This window comes from Coturnix japonica, chromosome 4, assembly GCF_054131305.1.
Source record: "Coturnix japonica strain WE chromosome 4, WE-NBRP24, whole genome shotgun sequence".
Lineage (NCBI taxonomy): Eukaryota > Metazoa > Chordata > Aves > Galliformes > Phasianidae > Coturnix > Coturnix japonica.
The window spans coordinates 25,462,201-25,486,801 of record NC_140666.1 but is presented as its reverse complement, the minus strand read 5'-3'; the positions used below and the strand labels follow the sequence as shown (position 1 = coordinate 25,486,801).

General features: G+C 37.7%; 1 protein-coding gene across 3 annotated transcripts in view; it reads left to right on the top strand.

Annotated features, from left to right (window-relative positions):
• The window catches only part of AFF2 (ALF transcription elongation factor 2), a 327,396-nt gene that overhangs the window by 222,354 nt on the left and 80,441 nt on the right, over positions 1 to 24,601 (top strand). For all 3 annotated transcript variants that reach the window (XM_085544766.1, XM_085544768.1, XM_085544767.1), the window contains exon 8: positions 11,524 to 11,575. In XM_085544766.1, the coding sequence (XP_085400892.1) occupies positions 11,524 to 11,575 (52 nt within the window). The remainder of the gene's footprint in view (positions 1 to 11,523; positions 11,576 to 24,601) is intronic.

The following is a 24,601-nucleotide window of genomic DNA, read 5'->3' as shown; positions in this document are numbered from 1 at the left end:
GTTCAAGCTCCTTGTAAGAAGGTCATCTTTCTCCTGGTTTTGGAAATGACATGCCACGTTGTCACAAGAATCAATGCTATTAATTAGATATAAGCAGTGGCAGTGGATATCCTTACTATATCCTTTTAGACCAATAACTGAATATTCTGTTCTTGGTTCCTTTCAGCTTCCTTATTATAACATAGGGGAAGTCTCTTCAAACATAATTGGAGTGGGTAGTTCAAAAGTAATGTAGGTTTCCTAAGAAATGTAAAAACCAGAAATATTTGTATGTCTGGTGTGTGTGAATGTGGGGAAGTGCTATGTTTTTCAGAGTAGTCCTCTTTGCAGCAGTACTGAAAGAAAACAAAGGCCCCTGTAGATTTCAGACCAAAGCACAGTTTAACCACGTGGTGTATTTTATAGGGAAAACAAACATTCAGTAAGACCTAGCACTGAACTTTCAGTAAGTATATCTTGAAAGCAGAAATGTGTTTTTAAAAATGTATGTGATAAATCACATATGGTGAAGGAATCTGTACAGCTTTTAACCCTTATGACAATGGAAGCTACCGACTTTATTTTGCATAGCTGAAGAACATTAAAATTCAAGCAAAATTGTCTCTGACATTTCAGAGCTGCAAAAGCTATGGCACTAAAAGCCAGACATGCTTGAGGTATGCTTAGTGATGCTGTGCTGCTTGTATATGAGGGCTGCTCTGAAAGTAATGCCTACCAGGTTGATGTTGGCCCATGATGTCAGGGATGGACGTTAGTGATATGGCAGTAGTCTGTACCTTCCCACCAGTATTCCATTACATTTTGTGGCCACGTGACAAATGGCAGCAGAGGCACAGTCTGACAGAGTGGTGTCTGACATGAAAATGAAAATGAAGCAAAGGGATCGAATTCTTCCACGAGGGAAAAAACAGCACCCACTGACATTCATCAACAATTGCTGAATGCTTATGGAGACCAAATAGTGAACATGAGCACAGTGAGCAGAGGGTAGTACATTTCAGTAGTGTTGACAGAGATGTTAAAGACAAGCTACATTCTAGACATCCATGGTGATTTTTACAAGTGCAGCTTGCAGACTCTTGTTCATGGTGAAAATGCATCTCTAATGGTGTTTCTTATGTTGAAAAATAGCATTTTGTAGCCAGAATTTCCTCTATCAAATACTGTCAATGTGCTTTTTGTATCTATTCTAGTTTCTGTGGAAACAAATAGGAGGCATTACTTTTGGAGCCACCTACATATATCAGAAACTTGTTTAGCGTGCATGGAAGGCTCTGTAAAATTATTTCAGTGCCATAATTTAGATACTGGGGAAAATTCTCCTGTATTACAGCCAGTGCAAGATTGGGTTTGAATCCAAGTACGTCAACATAAATGTTCAACTGTCTGGGGAAATACAAGTTGTACACTGTTACTTAGAGGAAAATGTGTACAGACATGGTGGAGCCCCTTATGAAACAATCCTCATTTTGTTAAACAATGGGATCAAATTTTCAATCAGATTATCAAGCATATTGCATTTTCCAAGCTTGCCAAGCAAAGAGAAAATATCGGCAAGACTGATATATTTTTACAGAATTAATGATGTATGAAACCTGGAAGTGGAAACATGCATTTTCATTTTATCCTCTAATTTTTCTTTTTGCTCTGTAAGTGAAAGGAAATGCTTGAAAGTATTTGCAGTTATTCATATCTGTTTATCTTAGAGTGATTATCAGAGCAAACAGTGTCAGGCATTGTGTTTGGATCTGAGCCTGAAAATAGTGCTTGCAGGAGCAAGGATTAGTTGCATGAGTCAGTGTTTTCACTGAGTAGATTTCTATTGTGCATACTCAGTGCCTTATAAATCATCCAGATTCAGAAATAATTACCTTTTTTTTTTTTTCCTAGTTCTCCCCTCTATTTATATTAATTTTAGTACATGCTGGATTTAATCCATTTTTGCATTTTTAGCTCGATCCACAGGATTTTCATTTAAGGATAGAATTGAACTGTCTTTAGAAAGATTTTTTGGATATAATGGGACGGGTGTTGTGGATTCTGGATGTGGAATATTGCAGCTTCAATAGAAATGGCTTTCAAAACTGATCAGAAATTTAATGCAATGAAAATTAAACTCATCTTCCCTGAGATCAACTTATCGTTGCTTTCTATGGGGATTTCTTAGCTGATTGATCAGCACTGAACAACCCTGTGTACCCATCAGGGTACTGCAGTATGTTTATAAAGGTGTAATGCCTTTGCAGCACTGAAAACCTCAGCCATTTCTGTTAGGCAGTCATAATAGCGCCCTGGCACTTGCTCATCTTCCCCTTGCCCGACCCCTGCACTTTATTTGTCGTGCACCACCAGTACGCCAGTACCGGTCCTTCTTGGAATCCTGCTTTGGTAACGCACCCCCATGAAAATCTCTCTTTAAGTCAAGTGCTAAGTTTAAGGCATTCCTGAAAAGTCTTCTGTGCGACAAATTTCACTTTGCTCCATATGAACAAATGCTATTTCCAAAGCTAAGTGTCTCATTCTCTGTAGTTTTAACACATCACTGAAAACCATCATGTGTCTGCACGGCTTTGCCTTTTCAGTTACTGCCTCTGGAAAAGCTCCCATTACAAGGCTTTATTAAACACCTTGAGCCTTCCATTTCAACAACCAAATAAATACTTTACAGTTTTATGAAGTTGTTCGTTTGCAGTGAAATGAAGTAGCCAAGCCCCTTCATTGTGTTACAGTACTCTCCAGTCCAGTAATTCATTCATGAGAACAAACTGACCCCAGGAATTCAAAAACCTCTCAACCTGAGGTCAGTGTCAGAGTCTTTGTTGCCATTCTTCCACTTATCTAATTAGGGTCTACTCACACCGAACTATTTAAAATACAAGCCCATTGTTCACATTACAGCTATTTTAGAGTGTCCATTGTTGTGAAAGAAGCTGACAGACTTTGCCTTCAGCTTGTTCTTTGCCAAATTCTCTGTCCTTTCTTTGATGGTTTGTAGATGGGCATTGCCTGAGCTTTTGAGGATTTCTTGGGTTTGCCAACTTCCTCATTTTAGCAAGCACTGTAATTTGAGTGAGTGTTTTTCAATGGTCATTTTAAAAACAGTGCTTCTGAAAGGGGAAAATGTGCTTCATGTTAGGGAGAAGAGAATACATTTTCTCCTTTCCTATCTCTTCAGTTATTCCTCCAAAGCAGGACTGGCATAACTGTCTATCCTACAAAAGCACAGTGAATAATTTTTTTTAAGTTTATCTTTGGCATTTTCTTCTTCCAAATCTTTCATTTCTGACTTCTCTCTTTTCCACTTTACTGACACTGCTATTAAATGGATTTTCTTTCTCTGTCTACGCTTACTTCTTTTTGTCCCTACCTGTTTAACCAAGGCACAAACCTAATGACATCCATGTTCAGGCTGGAATACTCTGATGGGCCCAATACTTGACAGAAAAAATAGTTTTTCTGTTCTACATGTGCTGAAGCTATAAAAACTGAGCAAAAATTTCCCATTTTGTATTAGAGTACTGTGAACCACATCAAATGCTGTGACTGCTCTGAGTAACAGTAACAAATCAGTGCCCTTTCACAGACCCGTGTTTGGTTTCAGGGCATAGGCATGTATTGGCTACCAACCCTGTTCAAAGAGCTTGTCAAGAAAAGGCGACTATGGAATGAAATGGCTCTTGTGTTAATTCTAGTCAAGAGGTTGTTGGGCCTCGTTATAGCTAAATGAATGTTAAGTAGGGAAAGTGATTCTGAACTGGTGATATATTATCCTCTGATGAACTCTTTATTTACTTGGCACCCTGTACTCAGCATCCATGGTCCAGGCAGGTGCTTTGGCTTGCTGACTCAGAGTTTTCTCTGCGTCTCTTTTGGATTTCAGATCCACTCTTGTATCTGAGGGGTGGATGAAATGGACTAATCTTGTGGAGAAAGAAAGACTGCAAAGCTGCCCCCATCCTCCAAAGATCCTGCTGCAGGACTGTGCCCAGGCAGTGAGAGAGAGGCAGAAGTCTCCTTGTGCATGTTGTGCTGCATATTGGAGGTGTAGGACCTCAGTGGCTACTGCAGATGAGCTGTGGGACAGGCAGTTGCTAGCCTCAGCACCAGCTTGAGTGTAAGGGTTGTGGTTGTTACTGGTGCTCAGAGCCTGGAACAAACTAGAGCTGCTAGTGAGCAGCTTTGCAGCCTTGCCATGCAGCAGTCACTGAATGAATTTCTCTTCCTCATCATCCATCTGTGCAGCTTCTTCCAGTCCTAGGACCCACACTGCAGAGAGAGAGAGTTAATATCATTCTGTACTGCCCTGCCCCTGTAAAGTGCCTTGGGGACTCCGTGTCATTCTTATCTCTAACACTGAAGTACAGTCTCTCTCCATGACACTGAACTTTACAGACAGCAATTTAGAATTAGAAGCAAATGCTTCAAATGGCAGAAATGATTTTATGTATTTAAGTAGAGGTCAGGGCTGCAAAAAATTTATCGGTAGGAAGACTTTAGTGAGCAGAAAAGCTTCTTCCACTCCAGACCAGGTTATTGAAGCTTAAGATTTCTAGGCAGAACTTATTTCCAATCTGCATAAACAAAAAGGTTTTTCTCTTCAGTTGTGAGATTAGTCACTGTAATAGGAAAACAGCGCAGAGGAAGATTTGTGATTGTCATGTTGGTAACGACAGCTCATCAAGCAGCTCCTTAAAGGAATTACTTTCCTATCATATTGAAAATAGAATAAAATAAAATGTAAAACTATGTAATTGATGAATGAAATTGATGTCCTTCCATATGCGCTGTAGAGCATTAGATAGATGAACCAGTCTCATGTTACTTGTTCCCCACTGAATAATTCTTTTTAATATATTTTCTGGCATGATTTTTTAAAGTTACCTTTGCAAGTTGCTGTATAATTATCAGTCATTGTGTAACTGTGTACTAACTTCCCAAAGGCTCTGTGTGTACATATGCCAATCCTACTCCCATTCTATTGGGCATTCTCCTTGGGGGCAGGATTGGACTTCATTAAGTATGTAAGCCAGAAAATTATTTGATATGATACAGTATTATTCAAACTAAACATACAGAGTTCCATCTATGCTTGTAACAAACAGATAAAATTTGGTAGCAGGTTTCTCCCTTCTCACATAATTCTTGTCTCAGCTTTAATGAAAAACAAAATGCCTGTCAATTGAGCAGTCGTCATAGTGCACTTAGTACTAACTTAATATTTTAGTTTCCATGAAGAGGTTTTTGTACATAGAGATTAATGGATGGCTAGATAAAAAAATTCTTCCACTGGAAGAATACATTTTGCTTAATCCTTTTGAAATTAAGAGATGATACAGAGAGATGAGTAATGAAGTGCACTTTCTGATTGTGAGGCACCTAATAGATAATCACAGGGGTTACATTTCTCTCACCAGCTGTAATTATATTAGTTACTGACATGGTGCCAGAAAAAGTAAGGTAGACTGAGTGTGTCAACACAAAATGGAGTGTTTCTTAGCAAGACATCTTTCTCGATCAGCTGGACCAGAGGGAGGCTGACACACTAACATGTTCTTCTGTGGGAGGGAAGAGACCAGGAACCTCTATCACTTATAGGCCTTTTTGTAGTGAAAGCATACAATATGAGTACAGTTCTTTCTAAAGGGAGGCAACTTCACGTCAGAGGCTGAAGACCTGATTGGTTCTTCAAGCAAATTAATTCTAATTGGGCCTCTGAAGCAACAAAAATGAGTAGAAGTCACTCCTTTGAGAAAGAGCTTACCAGAATAAGCGTGTCATTGACCAAAATGTAATGAAGGAAAGCACTGGATGAGGAGAAGGAAAAATTATGAAATTATATTTAAGTATGTATAAAATTGCTGGACAAGTGGCCCTGAATATTAGAGTAAATGGTGCTCATAAATTCCATTTACTCTTCTGAGATTTTCTTTTACTGTAACTCTTACACTGTCTCAGAGGAAATATTCTAAAGATGACTTGCACATTTCAGCAAAAGAACGAATATCAGGTTTCAAGATTTATAGATGGGATGTTTGAAAACAAAAGCTCTTCTTTTTTCCTTTGGTATTACTCTACCATTAATTTTCTTTTCCCCAGGTTCTTTGTCCACTATATTATAAACTTCTCAGGGGAAATCTGTTGTTAGATATTTTCACACACATAGGCCCCCTTCCTCTCCCTTGATAAACGATGAAATTGTGCTCCAGTGTGTGCAACACATTCTTGAAATACATGTGAATTCCATTATGTAGTTTGTCATTTGCATGATACCTTTTGAGTTACCACTCTCAAGAGAAGTCTTACGTGCTACAGAGAAATGCACTAGGAAAATGGAAAAACAAGTTCAGTATATGTCCACAGGATAAAGCGGTATAGATTGTGTTGAATAAATGGCCTTATTTCCATGAAAGATCAAGGTGAGAAGAAGTTGCATCTCACAGTTCCTGGTCACTGTTTCCATGGACAGGTGTTCTCTCCCCATTCATTGCTCAAGCTGGTAAAGCACTTCTTTTCTCACCACAAAAAAATGTGTTTGATTCCTGTCTGTTCTGGATTTAAGGCTTATTAAGTAACATAAGTGAAATTTTCTATAACAGGCTGCTTTTTCTATTTAATGAACAAAATTACCAGTTGTGGCACATCTGTAATCTGAGTCACACAAACCTTCATTTTAAAGTGTCCATTTGTATCAAAAGGAGGCTAAAGCAAGAAGGAACTTCTTTCCCTGGAAAGCCCCAGTGTCATCTGTATGCTTTCTGTACTTACCACTGCTTCTCCTGATCAGTACTTTGCTGTGCCTTTTGTGTCACTAGGCTTAATTTCATCCTTACCTTTTCTCTAAAGCCAAATTGAAGCAGTACAGCCAACTACCCATGGTTTACTCAGTGAGGTTGCAAGAACTAGAAAAAAAAAAATTAAAAAATTATTTTGGAAAACAAAACCTTTATAATTGCAAGGGAGAATGGTTTTAAACTGAGACAGAAGAGGTTTAGCTTAGATAGTAGGAGGACATTTTCCACTCAGAGGATGGTGACACACTGGAACAGGGTGCCCAATGAGGTTGTGGATGCCTCATTGCTGCAGGCATTCATGGCCAGGCTGGATGTGGCTATGGGCAGCCTGATCTGATGGCTGGCGACCCTGCACATAGCAGGGGAGTTGAAAATATGTGATCGTTGTGGTCCTTTTCAACCCAGCCATTCTATGACTGTATGATTTTACCAGAGACAAATCCGGCAGAAAAGGCATGTGCTTCTATGTGTCACCATTGACAGTCTTCCTTGTAGAAGCGATGTTTGCGTTTGTTGTAATACAACCCAAATGTGAGATCCATTTTGTGCAAATGTGGTTTGACATGATCAAGTTAATTTTCTAGGCAGCTCAGGATTAGGGAACTGAACAGTATTCATAGTATTCCCTTTGCTGTCGGCTTGCAATACCCTTTGCCCTTCCTTTCCATTCTCACAAGGCTTTTTTACATGTCAGTGGAGCTCCAGCACAGTGGTGAACTGATCAGAGAGCCAATTAGAAGTGCAGAACCTGGATTCCATTTAGAAAATATTTTAAGCACCTCCTTCTTGATATTGTCACATGAAACCTACAACATCTTATTATATGCACTGTACTTCCAACACAGACCTACACATCCCAAGCAGGAAGAATTGAGTAATGTTATTGGATGGTTGCTAGCAATCCAGACTTTATTCACTTGTTAAAAGCTTTTAAATAAGATACACGTTTAATAAAATAACAATTGAGAAAATACTCCCTCAAAAGTTCTAATGCTCTGTAAAAGTACCTGAAATTATGGCATACTGTGATGTGGTGTACAGTTATTTTTCAGGTAGGTGATTATCTCACATCTCATTGTCAAATCCTGTCTTAGTAATGAAAGGATCCCAAAACAGCAGGTCTGGTGTGCACTAAAGATGCACACTGTTTCTGTGTGTATGCAGCCATCCTTAGTGGCACCCCAGGAAGCTACATAGCCAGACCCCAGGCTAATTTTACAGTTCTGCAGCTGTAGTTCCTTCCTGTAGTGATGGCTTGGAAAGCCCTTATCATTGATTCAGGTGTCCCATCACGTCCTATGTCATCTTGCTCTTCAGCTTCGTCCTCCTTCTGCTCACAGCTTCTTAGAGCAGTTCAGACAGGTGCCTAGACTTGGATTTTAGCTGCTGTAAACCATTTGGAGTGGTTGGAGGGACTGTGTGACCACTCATGTTGAACACAGAGAAAAGAAAAAGAAAAAAAAAAAAAGGTGTAAAACACACTTTCCTGCTGAGAAACAGAAGCTTTGATGATGTGTGCATTATCTTCTAATATTGCCTGCTAATAGACACAGAGGGGTGTCTGATTAATAAAAAATGATATTTTTGAAAAATACATGTGCAGACAAAGAGAGAAGATAATTTAACTTGCTGGACCAAAATCATAATAAAGTGATCTTAAAGAGTTTATTTTGATATTGAAATATTTCATCATGTTCTGATGTCCAGCGCAAGCTCCTAATAATAATATTTTGTCATTACAGTCTCTACTAAGACTCTTATAGACATCATCCTAATAAAGCCCTCATTCAGACATTTGTCTAGTTAAATCTGTAAGAAGAAATCTGCTTTGCGAGTCTACTCATCCCTGGGGAAAGTGGGTATTATAGTTAGTCTTTGAGATTGCCCCTACTTACACCACAGCTAAGTGTGTTGCTTTGTCACAATGTTTCTGCTTTGCAGGAATTTAACATTCCAAACTATTAACCTCTGAAAATTGTAGATTATAATAAATATGCTGACACAACTTTGTCTGTTAGAGTAAATGGCATTGTTCTAATAATGAAATCAAAAATCCTACTTAATCCCACTCTTCCCCTAAAGTGGTGTTTTGCATTAGCTGTGGATGAAAAGACAAACAAGTACATGTATATTCAATATTAATGTCAACTGGGTCAGAGAAGAATAGGAAATAAAATGAGTTTATAACACCTCTGGAAATAGCTTTTTGATATAGATTGTTTTCTCTTTGATTTGCCCTCATTGAGGCTATTCATTGTAATTTTAATATATCCAGCAAATTGGCCTTTATTAATAGCTGGCCTAATCTTAATAACATGTACACTGTAATCTCCATTCTGGGTGTCTTTTGAGGTCAACAGGTACATAGAGCAGAATAGATAATGGGTGTATTTATGAGAATCTCTCACTGATGAATGCCTAATTTCATGTTCAAAACTGACAGATAATGTTTGAGAGAACATACAGAGCTCTTCTGTCTCAGTGTTTGAAGCTGAACTGGGTTACCTCTGTGAATGATGGTGAAATAGTCACCTTGGGGTTATGGTTGCTGGCAAACTTAAAAAGACCTTATTGGGTTTTGAGTGTCATCAGATGCTATTTGCTTATAAATGAGAGTTAATAGAAACACTAAATGGTACAAGCTGAGGCCTTCAGAATATTAAACATGGTTTAAAATAGAGGAAGTCCTCTGCTTTCAGTAAAATATTGCATCTTGTAGTCAGCCACCTCTGGGAGCAGGTTATTTGAACTTTTCCACATCCTACTTCCATTTCAACATACTGTGTATTTTTAATTTATCCCTTCACTTCTCTCCCTACCATAATATATTTTTTGTTGATACTCTACTCAGTTTCTCCTTAATTATTCCATCTGCCTGAAGAATGTGATGCATTTTAGAAGCTGTGTGGCTTAGTTGTTTAACCTTTGAGTTTTGTAACTGAATGAGATGACATATTCTTTGTTTAGCAGAACTGGCTAAGAAGAATTATATGCTCTAAATGATAAGCTTCGAACTGCTAAAGAAATACCGAAAACCAATTTTTTTCCTCTCTGTAGTCGCCTAAACATCCATTAGTCTCTTGAAGGGAACTCATAAGTCCTACAAATTTAGTTTATCTGAAACCAACTCTAAAAGTTGTCTTTCCTACTAATCATGTTTTATATCCATTTTATATTTTTCAATATTCAATAAACATGTCTTGTGCTTGCTGTGCTTCTCAGAAAGGGTCTGCAGAGTAGGCTATATAAAGACAGTTATTAATCACCCATCTCAGATGACTGTTGGCTGGTTTAGTAAGTGTATTCATTTATCTTTTTTATGTTGTTTTGTTTTGTTTTCCCTTGTTCTTTCCATTTATCTAATGTGGAATTTCCTTTGTCCTTTTTGGTTTACTTCTACTAGAATATGTACAAAAATGAATTTAATGACTAACAGATAAAAAAAATAAGATGGCTGGAAAGATTAAAATAAAAACAAAACAAACCTTTTGGGCTTCATTCATGAAAAGATCCTTTGCATTATGTCCTGTTAGATCTGCATTAAAAATAATAATAGAGTACGTTATCTATAGCAGTGCTGCTTTAAAGCAGTAGATAATTTACACATGAAAGTAAGATGTAGATTTAAAAGAGTGTAGGGCCAAATTAGAGTTAAGAGTCAGAGTGATATAGCCCTATATTAAGATGGTCTCAGTTTCCTGGGGGTATTGTCCTTCTGGTGTGTAATGAGACTTGCAGATAACAATCTGGGGCTGTGGATCAAGTGAGGCACAGAGGTATGCTGAGCGTGGCTCTGCAAGTGATGGCACTGGGGAAACAAATGAATGTGTCTGCTAGATAAACAACATTAAAAGTTCCTGTTCATCACCAAAATCCAGGCCTCTAAAGATTAATATTTCCTGAAGAATTCTTACTTTTAAAAGATTCCTTATCCACACTACAGTCTTACTTTTATGGGTTCACATATTACAGGGAGGCATCTGCCATTTATCAGGAGGTTAATGACTAGTAGTTATGTGTCCAGATACTTTGTAACCACCGAGCTGCCCGACAAGAGAGGTCACTTAAAGACAGATGACTTACAAACCAGTAAGGATCTCCTCGCACTTTCTTTTTTTAACAGCACAGGCAGGGCGTCAAACTTATAGTTTCCCATTGGGATTACTGTCACATCTTTAAAATTCCATATGCCACGAAGCTTCCACAGGTAGTCCTCAAACAGCAAAACAATAACAGGACCAAACATTTGTTGCTACAGTTATTTAAAGGCTAATGATAAAAAAAAATAAATCATAGGCTTCAGTCTCCATCAAAGCAGGAGGGAAGTGGAAATTGCAATTTGTCATTCTCCTGCAGTGAGTAAAGCAGCATGAAACACAGTGGTGCACCATGTTGTCTCCTTTTAACAGTCTCAGAATTGAATTCCACTTTTCCTTTCTGCCATAGAAATACACATTAGTTTGTATGGACTAATCACTATGAGATAATCTGCAAATAAAAGAGAACGTGAAGAAGGAGCTGACTGCCAAACCTCATAATGGACAAGTCTGAAAGTCATTTGTTCTTACCTACCATCTCACAGAACTAATAACATACATACACAGAGTATTCATCAATTTCCTTAGCACGGGTCTGAATCTGCTGTTATTGAACTGAAAGAGTGGTTCAGCCCTTTTTATACAACTTTAATTCATTGAATGTAATTCTGTCTCTTGGGTGTTGTTTTTTTCAGGATGCTTGAGGATGATCTGAAACTCAGCAGTGATGAAGATGACAATGAACAGGTAAAATACATCTTGGTGCATTGATCATGTAATCTGACAAAGGTTTATTTATTTATTTATTTATTTGTCACTTGAATGTGTCTGTATGATATTTATTGTATTTGCATCAAAAGCATTTTGAGGTGCTGCAGAATCCATTATCTTAGATTTTACCTGCACATAAAGCCATTTCTGAATCTTTTACAGTCATTTCTAAGTCTGCTCAGGTGGGAGGAAACACCTTCTTAAATATGAATACATTTTGGCTGTTTTGCTTAATTAACTATGAAATAGATTAAACCAAAACAATGAATGCTAATTGTGTGGTAAGAGAACACAGGTCATCATCTGGGAATAGCTAACGTTGTCTGGGTTCCTATCCATTGTACCAAATTAACTGTGGAACAATTTCCACTTGATTCACACTCAATTTCTGAAACTGATGACCTGTTTGGAAGTGGGTGTCAAGTGACCATATCAGGCCACTATCATGACTGTAGAGTTATTCTGCACTTCACAACTCATTTGTAGGATTGCACATATGAAGTTTGAGTCTTTAAGTTTTGTTCCAGTAAGTGAGAAAAGGGCTGGAGTCCCATAGAAAGTAATTCAGCAATTCCCATTTGTGAGAGGTAAAATCTTCAGTGTGTAGATTTAAATCAAAACTGAAAGTCTTTGAACATTAATGAAGAAAAATTTTCAGAAAACTGTCTGATGTAATTCTCTGTTCTTCCCACTCTACAAATATTTATGAGTAATACTGGCAAAAAAAAAGAAAAAAAAGGCTGGTGAAATTTATATTCTCAACATTCCTATTAAAAACATTGAGTCTTTGGGTTAAATTCAACCAGAGGTTGCTTTCAAAATAATACCTCCTATATATTTCCATGGAAAGTACAATAGATACAAAGAGCACAATAACAGTGTTTGATAGAACAAGTTCTCAGCCACAAAAAAACTATTTTTCAACATAGTCACCACCATTAGCTAAGCATTTTTGCTAGAGATGAACAAGAGCCTACAGGCCATGTTCACAAACACCTGCACCAGTGGAGTTGTCCCGCTCTTACTGTCATCAATGTCACACCTTTACTTCATTTGCATTTCCATGTTAGACACTATTCTGTCAGACTACCCCTCTGCTGCCATCTGTCACACAGTGACAAAATATAACAAAGTATTGGCACTGAGATTCAGTCTCTACTGCCATCCTGCCAACATCTATCTGACACTGTGGGCCAACATAATAAAATAGGAGGCATTACTTTTGGAGCAGCCCTACTATAGACTGAAATGTGTAAATATCTGTAGTAATGCCTAATATGATCTGCTCAGCAGGGAAATGTTAAATGTAAGTGGATCTTTCTTTCCTTCTGATTTACTTTTAACCTACCCGTATGCTCTACTTCAACCCACCTAATCCATCCTTTAGGGCATATGTGTCCAACCCATGGCCCACAGGCTGTATGCAGCCCTGGATAGCCAGTAATGTGGCCCCACAAGGAAGGTCACACACTTTTAGCATTACTATGTGATTTTTAGCAACATTTTTTGTTTAGTTGATCATGCATAGGTTGGATGTGGACTGTGTAGGAGACAACAAAACATGGTAAAAAAGAGGGCACAGAGCAGTGCCAGCTCTGCCTCTCATGCCTGCCATACACACTCAAACAAATGAAAATCTGCATGTGTTACACAAGATATGCACTTGTACCACTTAGAAAGTCAAACTTGGTTGTTAACAATGATATTTCAACCTATCAACAAATGTTTGTGCTTGTGAAGACACGCTTTTTACTATTAAGCAAACAAGTAGATTTTCTTATTTAATTATTAATATTGGACATGTGTTGTTTCATAAGTTAATAATTTAACATATTCATTAGTTTCTCAAAAACTCTCAGGTCATGTATTGTCTCCACCACATAACGTGGAATTGGCAGCTCTAAAAGCACTGCTGTTGTACTGTCAGTGCATGTTCTTTACTCAAAGGCACGGTCTTGCTGGGTGAGCAGTGTTTACCTTGCTGACAGGTCAGAGGCCACAGCTTAGGTGTGAAGGTGTGCCCAAGCTGTAAGAAGCTTCAAACTGCACCAAAACTTTACAAGACTTTACAGGAATATGTTTGACAGTGTATGCTGAGAACAAGAGAGCTGTAGTAAGGAGAGCTCTCAAAATTTTATAGTACATGGAAAACGTTGTGGGTTTTTTTTGTTTTTTGGTTTTTTTTCTCCTTTAGGCAGTATGAGTTTCATTTCACACTGGGTGATAAGCGTTGATTAATATCTCCTTATATCTCCCAAGTATCTTCCAAAGATGCAGAGTATAGTATCTATATTTAGAGATTCAAAACACGAATGGATCCAATCATGTAAAAAATAAATGAACTGTCTGGACAGTAAGCATACTGGTCATGTTTCTTCAATTTCCTGCACTTAACAAGAATAATTCACCTTTCCTATGTAGCCCACAAATGCATGGATGCATCATTTTTATGTGCATTACAAATAGAAAATATAAGCAACGTGATATACATTATGGGAAAGAATTCCACGGGTTTTTAGATTTCCTGGAAATGTGACTGTAGGTGTCTGTCCTTTAGATTCTTGTCACACTGCATCCCAGAGTAAGGCCATGCAAAGCTGAGCAGCATGGCTCTGCTGCATCACTCAAGCATTACACTAGCAGTTCCTTCACACTTCAGCAACTTCTACCATCACTCTCTGAAGGAAAGAAAGGAGACTGGGTGTCTGTGTGGGAACTGCCAAATTACAGCCTGAACCTCTGATTGACCACCTGAGGCGAGCAATGTCATCCCTAGGAGCACAGGTGAAGGCAGTTCTCCTGTGCTGCCAGAAGGGGTGGAGCTCAGCTGCACTCCTCTTAGACCCCATTTAAGAGCTGACTACCACTGGGGAAGGATCTCTTTTGGAGGTTGCTTCTTGTGGTGATTTTCAGTGAGCCCAGGATAAGGGTATGCTCCATCAATTCTTCTCTAACATAACAACTTGTTAGCCTAACTCTATGTTTTCTAATTATAACATTGGTGTATTAATTGATTATCCAGTGTGGAAAGAAGGTTGATCTATCACATTGGTTGAACGTGTGAACATCAACAAAGTAACAGCTGTGTTTTTTGTCTGCAAAATATTGTTTACAAAAAATATGTAGAACATCCATTCATGGGGGACAGATCAAGGTGATTACAATATATAAGTATTAAGGTGTTGAATTTTCAGTTGTGGATTTAACAAAAATATGCTTTTATTAACATAGAGATTTTGCATGCAAGGGACTATTGTAGCTCACCTGTACACACATGTACATTCTGACAGGGATAGAAAGACTGAAACTCAAAATCTTTGTAACATTGTTTTAAAGAATTATTGCAGTCTTTCTGTTTTCTCTCTGCTTTAGGCTTGTAGCTAATGTGAAGCACAAGCTAGCATTCAGTTCTTTTTATTTATAAAAATACAGCGTATAAATACATAACCCCTTGACTAGTATTTCAAGGAAGATGAAATTCTTTGAGAACAGCAGTAGGAAGTCCTAGGGTCTAGGCTTGTATCTGTCCCTTGAGAACTGCTTGGGACCCTTTGATACTTACATGTTGGGGCAGTAGTGGCAGTGTTCCATAAAGGTACCTCAATATCAGCTTTCAATCAGTGTCTATGGTATGTGGAGAGTGATCTATCAGCCTGTCTTCTGAGACTACCAGTAGTCCATCTGTCTTGTTGCAAGACTGTTAGAAGCTTGTCTGCAATAAACAAAACTCTCATGTCCTGTTCTTTCTCTTCTGTGAACAAGCATACATATTTCTAATCTGCAATACACTTATTTAGGAGCCCATGAAATTAATTTCTTTTTCAGTTGTTAAACTGCTCCTTTCTCTTCTCCCCAGTTCTGAGGTGTAACCTAGATCATGATCACTCTGATCAGTCACATAACTGAGGCTGAGCCTGATTTTTTTGGATAAAATGAGAACTAAATGTTTGAAGCTAGTGAAAGTTATTTAGACTACTTAGATTGCATTAGTGGGTTTGTTACTGAACACACTGTTCACTTTTCAACATCAATTTTCAAACAGGTTGGAAGTGGTTCCTGAGGGCTATGTGCTGGAGAACCCTTCTTGATTTGGAAGTATTAAGTCTTCTTGGTTCTGCTAGGAAAAAAAAGAGGCTATTCTCTGCAATGTCACCCCAAAAGGCTTAAGAGGCTTCATCAAGCAAGTGGTGACCAAAATCCAAACTACCTAGTGTCAAACTACTGCACATTGTGAGGAAACTTTGTGCTTTTCCTCTCTTTTTAGACTCCATTATTGCATGCTCTGGCAGCTGTGGGCTTGGATTAGAAGTTCTTGGACTGTGACATGCAGGAGGTCCAATGAGATGATCCTTGAGGGTCCCTTCTGACTTCAGATCTGTAAATCTTTGGACTGTATTGATCACAGTTATAGATCATGAAGGAAAGTACAAGTTACCCAACCTCCAATCATCATTTTTTATGCCCTGCTTGGAGAGACTGCAGTTTTCACCTATATCTAACACATGTAAACACATCCCACACTATCTTCAGTGTAGGCACTTTAGGTCTGGCCACATGATACATGCTTTGTCTCTTAGACAAAATGCTGATTCTTATGTCTTTCTCTGTGGGTGATTTGGGATTAAAGACCCACAGAAAATGACAGGTTAGATCTGGAATCAATTTTCATTTACAGCTGAGAAGCAGTTATTGATGCTGTGCTCACAGTTCAATAAAAGATCTAAAGATATAGACCTTGTGTTTCTTTTTCAATATAAGCAGCATAATCAGTCGCAAATGTTTTACAAAAAAAATTGTACTGACAGCTTTATTAAAATTGCTGTCTTTAAAGTTTTAAGATATCAACAATTTGACCTGCTGAATGGTTTTTAATATGCATACTGACCAACCCAATGGATTTTTATGTCATGTATTTATAATACCAGGTATTATAAATATTAATATATTATTTGAGAAGTACTGTTACTTTTAAGCATTGGCTGCGTCTTAAACTCTGCTGAGAGGAACACTGCACTTGTACTGCATTCAAAGGTCCTCTTGCACAATACTTTTACGTTTCCCACAACAGATAATGTCAAGGCAGGTGACACACAGGTTCACAGTAGAAACATTAGTTCACAGAGTATTTCAGATGCTCTTCTCTAAGAATAGTGATTTTTAAATGACTTTGTTAATCTGCTAAAAAACTAACTCAAATTAGAAAGAGTAGTGATTGTTTTCAATTAGTAGCTTGGTTTAGCTAGAAGAGCTTGGGTAAAACATGGATTTGTGTTCTTGCTCTTTAAAGCACCTCAGTATACCACAAATTTGCTTCCAGCTCAAAGGCATCCAAATGAGTTTTGTCTGGATACAATATTATAAGTAGGTGTAGTGTTCTCAGTCTTCTTTAACCAGCTCCTCTTTGTTCTTCTGCCGAAGGAATAGTCCTCTTTACTCCTGAAATGCATTCTTAATTGAAAGCACATTGCTAGTTATCTGTGTGCAAAAAGAAACTAAAGAAACTTTGATACTAACTGCATTGTTTTCATGTAAATGGTATTTTTGGCAAACAAATGAGGTGTTTTTCTTTTCTACTGTGTTGTTTTTTTCTCCCTTCATTTAATGATTGCCACCCTATTTGAACTCCTCTGATAACCAACTACAGAGACATTATTGTGATAATACAAACACAAGACATACACATAATCCATGGCCTTGATCTGTCTTCTGTATTTTACTCAAACATTTTTATTATTTACTAGGTAATTACCTACAAAGTGTTTGACTTTGTAGCTCAATCTAAAAAGGTGATCAGCTGAGCTTTGAATTGTTATAATGCATACTGAACTTTCAAAGCACATATTCAGTTTTTTTTTAAATCTATGACATGCAAAGATGCACTATGCTTTCATCTTCAAACATGTTTTAAAATGATATGGCTACCGCTTTCATAGTAACAATAGATATCCTTTCCTGTGGTCATTTATCCCGTTTTTTTAGCTGGATCCTGAACAAGCTGTTTACTCCCCAAGGTTTCACTGCATTTCCATTTACTTTGTTATCAGCAGAAAGGCTGAAGAACAGCTCTTCAGTAATGACATCAATACTGCACACACAGTGAGAGAGGTCATCTTGTCAAAGCTGTAGAAAAATCAGATGGATTAGGATGAAACTAGGTGCAAAATAACTTTGATAGAGTCTTTAATGTAAACAGTTTAGCTGTCACCAGGTTTCGTCTAAATCCCAGAGTGATACAGCATCTGTTGTAGCCACAGCAGTGTGTTTTGATAAAGAACCCACTTTCCAGTGTTTAAGATCTACAGTTATGTTTTGTAATTGTAAGGAAATGTTTTCACTGAGCCATTAATGAAAACAGAAGCTATTAGGGTAATGCAGTCATTCTTCTCAGTCTGTAACTATGAAAAATCCTTTCATGATATGCCTCTCCTTGCTACCTCAGTCCCTTTTAATTGATACTCAAATTATTTTATTCTGCACAACACTAGTAGAAACAGCCGTGTATCATCAACGATGTAAAATTAATTCTCCAGCTTCTGTTAGACCAGTCTTTGGAAATAAGGGATTTGATGGCTGATGTCTAAGGTACTAATTCACATAGCGGTGACATAGGTTCCTATCATGTTTGCTCATTATCAGCAAAAGCTTTCTGTAGCTGCTCTGAGATCTGAGGTGAACTTGGTGTAGTTGTGAGGAAAGAACATGGCACACCACTAAACTGTATGGTGTTATCAAAGGCTTTTCACTTCTTCAGACTCAAAGAATCTTGTGTAACTGTTTTTGCACATGTTGTTATTGCAGAAGTCATCTGTCACTGGGAATGGGGATGAGTACAGCCCTCAGGAGGAGTGGTTGCTGTAGACTGTACAGTTCTATAGATAACAAGAAGTTTGCCCCTGCAGACTGCAGCCATGGTCTTACCTTGACTCTGAGGTGACAGCTGCATGCATCAGCACTGGAGGAACTGGAGAAACCCCATCCCTCCCATTGAATTGCCTTTCCCATGGGTTGCCTGGCATGCACTGGCATCTCAATGGCTCAGAAACCACAGTAGAGAAATAATGAAAGAAAGGAAAATACTGGAAGGTGAGCAGCCCTAGCAAAGACTGAAATGCCTTTGCTGAAAAGATGGATAGATACAGCTGCAACAATTTCTCTCCTCACATTTCCACAAATAAGCAAGCCCCTCGGAGCTCTTTTAAGCATTTGCATTTCATAGGTTTAGTTTTTCTTGTCACCAGCCCAAAGCAGCCAAAATGTCAGCCATGCCACTGGAAATCAGTCACCTCAAGGAGAAGCTTAGACATAGGCCTTGTGCCACTGTCACTAATTAAATAGAGGTGGGAAGGCCATTTGTTCCTGAGCAGAGCCATAAGGCCCATGCGTTGGAGAACTGATGGCTTTTTGGGAATGGGAAGGAAGAGGGAGATACAGATTTCCATCCTAAGGATGGATCACGTACTATGTGTGTGCATGCATTCCTGTGCACATATGTTTTTATAAAGAAGGCTTTATTATTAGCATGGAGAAAGATACATTTCCCCAAGTCCTCTGGCATACATATGCCACTTATGCAAAAGACTTGTATTGTTTTGGCAGCAAGCAAAGGCAGCAGCAGCAGAGATAATTGATTGACACCAATATTGTTGTTGTTAAAAGAAAAGCCAGACTTGACCATAGTGTCCTATAAAAATAAATCTGAGGTCTGTGGTATCTGTGGGTTGTCTAGGTGCTCAACACTCACTAATCCAACCACACAGGAAACATTTATCTTCCTTTTCTCCTCAAAAGGGGAGTGTGATTTTTATTACGCATGTTTTGCAAAGCATTTTGGTTAAGAAATTGTCTGGCTTTTCTGTACTGGCCATCTGCAACATTGCTTTAATATAAAAGCCCAGACGACTATGTATGTGAACCTCAAAATCTGGATTCTTAGGAGTATTTCACACTGGTAAAATGTAGTGCTAGTGTTCACTTAAGGCTGGTGGGCTGCATATATATCGACAGAGGGACTCATAGGTGGCCAGAACAAGCATAGAAGTAGGTGATGAAAAGGGCATGATAAATCCAGTAATTAACTTGTCAGCCAGAATAAGGGAAGAGGAACTGAAAGTTGATCTGTTCTGGAGGAGTTCCAGGAGGAAAATGGTAATGAGATCTAAACACCCTAATTTTTCTTATGGTGAATGCATCTGCCACTGAAAGGTTTGTTGGGGTTGGAGGTACTTCATTTTGTACCATCAGGATGAATCTTCCAAGAACAGACCTCCTACTCACATGTAGGGGCAGGCTCGAAGCACATTGTGACATTGCAAGCTTGGGCCAGCTTCTCTCCCACAGAACATGTGTGCTTTACAAAGCTACCACTTTTCATGGAAATATATTATCTGTAGTTTTTAGAGCTGTGCTACTTGGCAAAGTCATCTGAGCAATATGGTAAACCAGACCAAGGGTAGCAAAGAGTTATTTTTATGTGTTTAGTTCTATTTATTTGATTTAATATCAAATATTATCAAAAATTTTAATATTCAGGATAAATTAAAATCCTTAAAATCTTTAGTCCTGTATGGGGAAAAAAGCAAGCAGCATGAACAAATGAACAATAGCAGCATCAATACACACCCTTCCAGCACCACCAGTGCCAGTACTCTTTCACTCAGCCATTTTGCTTCTCAAATCTAGGAAATCCTTCGTTTATTAAGAGTACGGACAAAACTAAGGATAGATTGGAATCCTAGAGGAATGAGTTTTAAAGAACTTTGCCACTGTAAAGAATCTAAGGGCATGAACTGTAAAGGAAATGAGGTAGGAGGGGTTGCCATATTTCTATGGTGATGCTCAATTAAAAGCAGTTCACTTACATCATGGATGCAGTTAACTCCTAACCCAGAGACAGACTATTTTAGACTTGCTCACTTAAACTCTTTTTCATTTTACCCAGCCGATGCTGTGCCAGCTGAAATTAAATTTCCTGATGGTAAAGTTTTACCCTAAGTATTCTTGAGTGTCTCTTGGTAAAACCAGAAAGATTACTGCATTTCTGAAAACAGTCATGGGAAGTTCTGCATAGTTCAGACACAACAAGAGTCCAATGAACAGTACTGATTTGTAGAGATAATATGCATGGTGACTTGTTATTTAAAAAAATGAATCTCAAATGAACCATCCTATGTGTTTGGTTTCTGAAGGAAGTGTACTCATTTTCTAAAAATATAATGAGAAAAGTATCTTCTCCATTGCTTTTGGTCCTAGATATGATATTATTGGGCTTTTTGTCCTCAAGGTGGGGTTGACCTAGAATATCACACACAGAATTTCAAATACGAGGTTGCTAACTTCATGTCAGATGCAATTAGTGAGAAGGAAATACAGTCTCCTCTGTTGACATTAGGGGACAAATAGAGGAGAGTGTAACCAATGAAGTAAAGAAAAAAGAAAAAAATAATAAAGAAAAAGAGGAACAAGCCACACATTTATGCATACATCAATACATATTAATCCTCAGTCCTCACATTCAGGCTTTCTGTTTCCCAGCACAAATCTAGATGTTTAGTTTGCTGCAAGCAGAGGAAGTCATAGATGGAATTAAACACGTCATTACAGAATCAGAGCACAGTACAGAGCAGTCAGGATCATAGATGAAGTATTCTGTATAAATAAGAGTGCATAGTATAACTTCCAAGAAAGGTGATAATCTACAGTCTGCTACGGATTATAAAAATCAGGAAAGTGTCTTTGTTTTTATTGGATTGTTGAGCTGAGTCTGTGAGGTGTCTCTTCTTTACCCACAAGAAAGAAGAAAAGCATTGTGGAATATAAATTTGTGTTGAGTTGCTTAGCTGTTCATCTGGGAATGCAGAACAGGTTAGAATGTAGGAGGTGAACGCAAATTAGTTTTGCAGCAGCTCTGGAAAAAACATTAAAGCATGGAGGCCTGTCTCCTTCTGCCATCATGATTCAATGGCTTGAAGTGCCATCTGTCTCAAGCCAAGAGACTCTTCAAGGCTCAGCAATTGCTTTCTTAGGTGTCTATCAGTGCTTCTGAATCGTGTGAGGAGGCATTCTTAAAAAATACTGACATTGGCAAACTTCACTTCCTTAAAATCAAATACTTCAAATACTGGATTTTCAGCTCTGCAATGGAAAATGTTTTCTTTGGAGAGCAGACATTTCCCCTTTAAAACTTTTCTGAAGATCTAATTAACCTTCAACAGTTCCAATTATTTTACACTGATATTTTTGCGCTGGTCTCTTGTGACTTTATTCTCCTCAGGCCTTTGTGGTGTAGGAAATGTGTACTGATTGGAGTACTTTTTCTGGTTCTTTCTTTTCAAAAGTCAGTCTGGTGACTGATGGTCATGAAGACATGCTAAAATCAAGAGTACTGCAACATATAAAGTAGAAAGTCTGTGAAGTCTTTCACAATTATAGAAGAACATCTCCAGGCAAAGTCTCTCCGATGAAAAATCCTCTGTATCTTACTGCTTTTTATGTGTTCTTCATCATCTTTTTTTATTATTCACTACTGCAGTCAACTGTTGAAATAAGGTCCTAAAGAGCAGAGGTACAATAATGGAAAGGTCATAATTTTGGAAAAAAAAAAAAAAAAGAAAAAAGAAAAAAAAAAAGAAAGAAGGAAGGAAATTACGAATTACAGTGGAATGATTGTCTAGTTCATTTTGGCTTCCATTTTCTAATCATCCTAAATTATTTTAATGCACATTTTCCAGCTCAAAATTAACAAAAGTCCCATGATGTAATTCTCTTAACACCTATTGAGTGTTACATTATACCAATCCAATTTCATGCCAGTCTTTTGCAGCATCTTCTCCTTTTCAGTGTGCATTTATCATGATTTAGGAACATCCTACCTACTCTATTTCTAGATAGTACTTTTAATACAGTAAGTTTAGGAAATAATGTAAAGTTAGAACCAGTTTCTTATAAAGGCCTAGGAATCTAAGATAGAAAATAACTTTTATAACATATTTGTCTTTGAAATATCTTAAATTAATAATCAAAAGCTTGCATCAAGTCTAAAACAAATCAAGCTCAGTCGTGAAGATGAGAAACAGGAATTATTAACTGAGTAGCAAAGCTGATGGGGGTTCAACGAGATCATTTTGTTCAAAGATTAAAGGCGATGAACACTGAAATAGTTGAGAAGGATGGCAATGAACACATCTGACAAGAACTGCTAAATTCAGTAATGATCAAAAGTTAATTATCAAAGCAGAAAGAACTACTCAACGCAGACAATTTGAGTCAATAGCTGAGCAGCCCAGCAAAAAAGTAATTTGGAAGAAGTATTTTCCTATAATGAAGTTATATAAAAGTCATACAATTCAAAGAAACCTGCCTAAAACAAGATTGCATTCTTCCTGATCAGAGAAATATAATTAGCTCTAATTGACAGACCTGCTGCACACAAAATATTTTCAAACAATATGTTTCTGCATCAAAGCTTGATGTGTAGAGTTACTCAATGTCACTTTGATTTTGCCTTTCTTTATATTCTGCCACTGGGCATGCTCATGATATCTCAACAAATATGCTTTGAAAAATGAATGAGCAGCACCTACAAGGTAAATAGAAGCAAAAGGCATTCTGCATTTCTTCTTCAGATAGAACTCCTGCTATACTGTGTGCTGTGTTTAAAATTATCATGTTCCCTCTCAGAGGCAAATGCATCTGAAATAGGAAATGACCAGTTGCTCCATTATCCAACACTGGAGTAGGCTAGTATGTAGATTAATCTGAGAACTTGCAATATCATAGAATGGCTTGGGTTGGAAGGGACCTCAAGAATCACCAAGCTCCAACCCCACTGCTGCAGGCAGGGCCACCAACCTCCACATTTGGTACTAGACTAGATTATTTTTCTAAAACTCCGTATAAGTGTGGAGAACAGTATTCCCACAATGTGCCTTTTCTTAAGAGCTAGGAAACTGCCTTCTCCCATTAGCACAGGTGGAAAAAATGAAAAATTTTCCATGTAAAAGTCTGAGATATGTACCTCCGTAATTTCTTGTTCCTGAAGCCACTATGTTTTAGAGTAAACATCAACATCACTAAGTAGTCAAAAATCAAATGCTTCAAATGCTCTTTAATATTCCATGACTTGGACATTGCCAGTTGTCACTCTCTAAAATATCTTCATCTTCTTTAATCTTTCATGCAAACAGTTTAGCTTATATCATCACACACATGCGCTCCTGAATATTTTCTGCTTCACTTTATATTCGAATTGACTGCATTAGTATTTACTTCTGATCCTAGACAATCTTGGCTCTTCTTCTTAGCTCTGTTTTATTTTCCTTGTCTGTATTTTGATATCCATTTTCTGTAGTGACTTCTGAATAATTTAGAGTGAAAAAAAGCCTGTCTGAGATTTAGATGCATGTTTCACATACCTGAACTCAGAATTTTTATAGTCTGGATATTTGGTATCTGGACCAAGTGAAAGTGTCACTACACAGTAAAAAATTTTCCACCATAATGAAAGACTCTTTGTAAACTTCAAAAATAATTCTAATTCCTCACAGTGTGGGGCTGAAACTTGACATTTAATGGAGGACTGAAGAACTGAAATGTACTTTTTAGTGATATATTAATTCACTTTAAATGAAGCATTTGCATCTTGTTACATGTAGTTTCTTCCTTAGAAATATTTCTTAATAGCATGCTTTTTGACTTTGTGACTGCATATTGACAGCTTAAAAAATGGAGATTTGGAAGAGTTTCATTGGAAGGATGCAGAACTCACGCTATTTCACTAATGAAACATGGATTCCATTTCATTTATAGTTTGTTTGTTTGTTTTTTTGTTTTTGGTGGGTTTTTTTTTTTGAGAAATCATAATTGGTTTGGGTGCATAATATGTTTTTGTGGAATCTGAACTTCAGCTCTTCCTGAGTTTTAAGTGTTTTATTTAGCATCTGTATTGGACAACTAAAATAGTTGTTTCCCATCATGCCTTCAACAATGTATCCTTTAGGTGAAAAA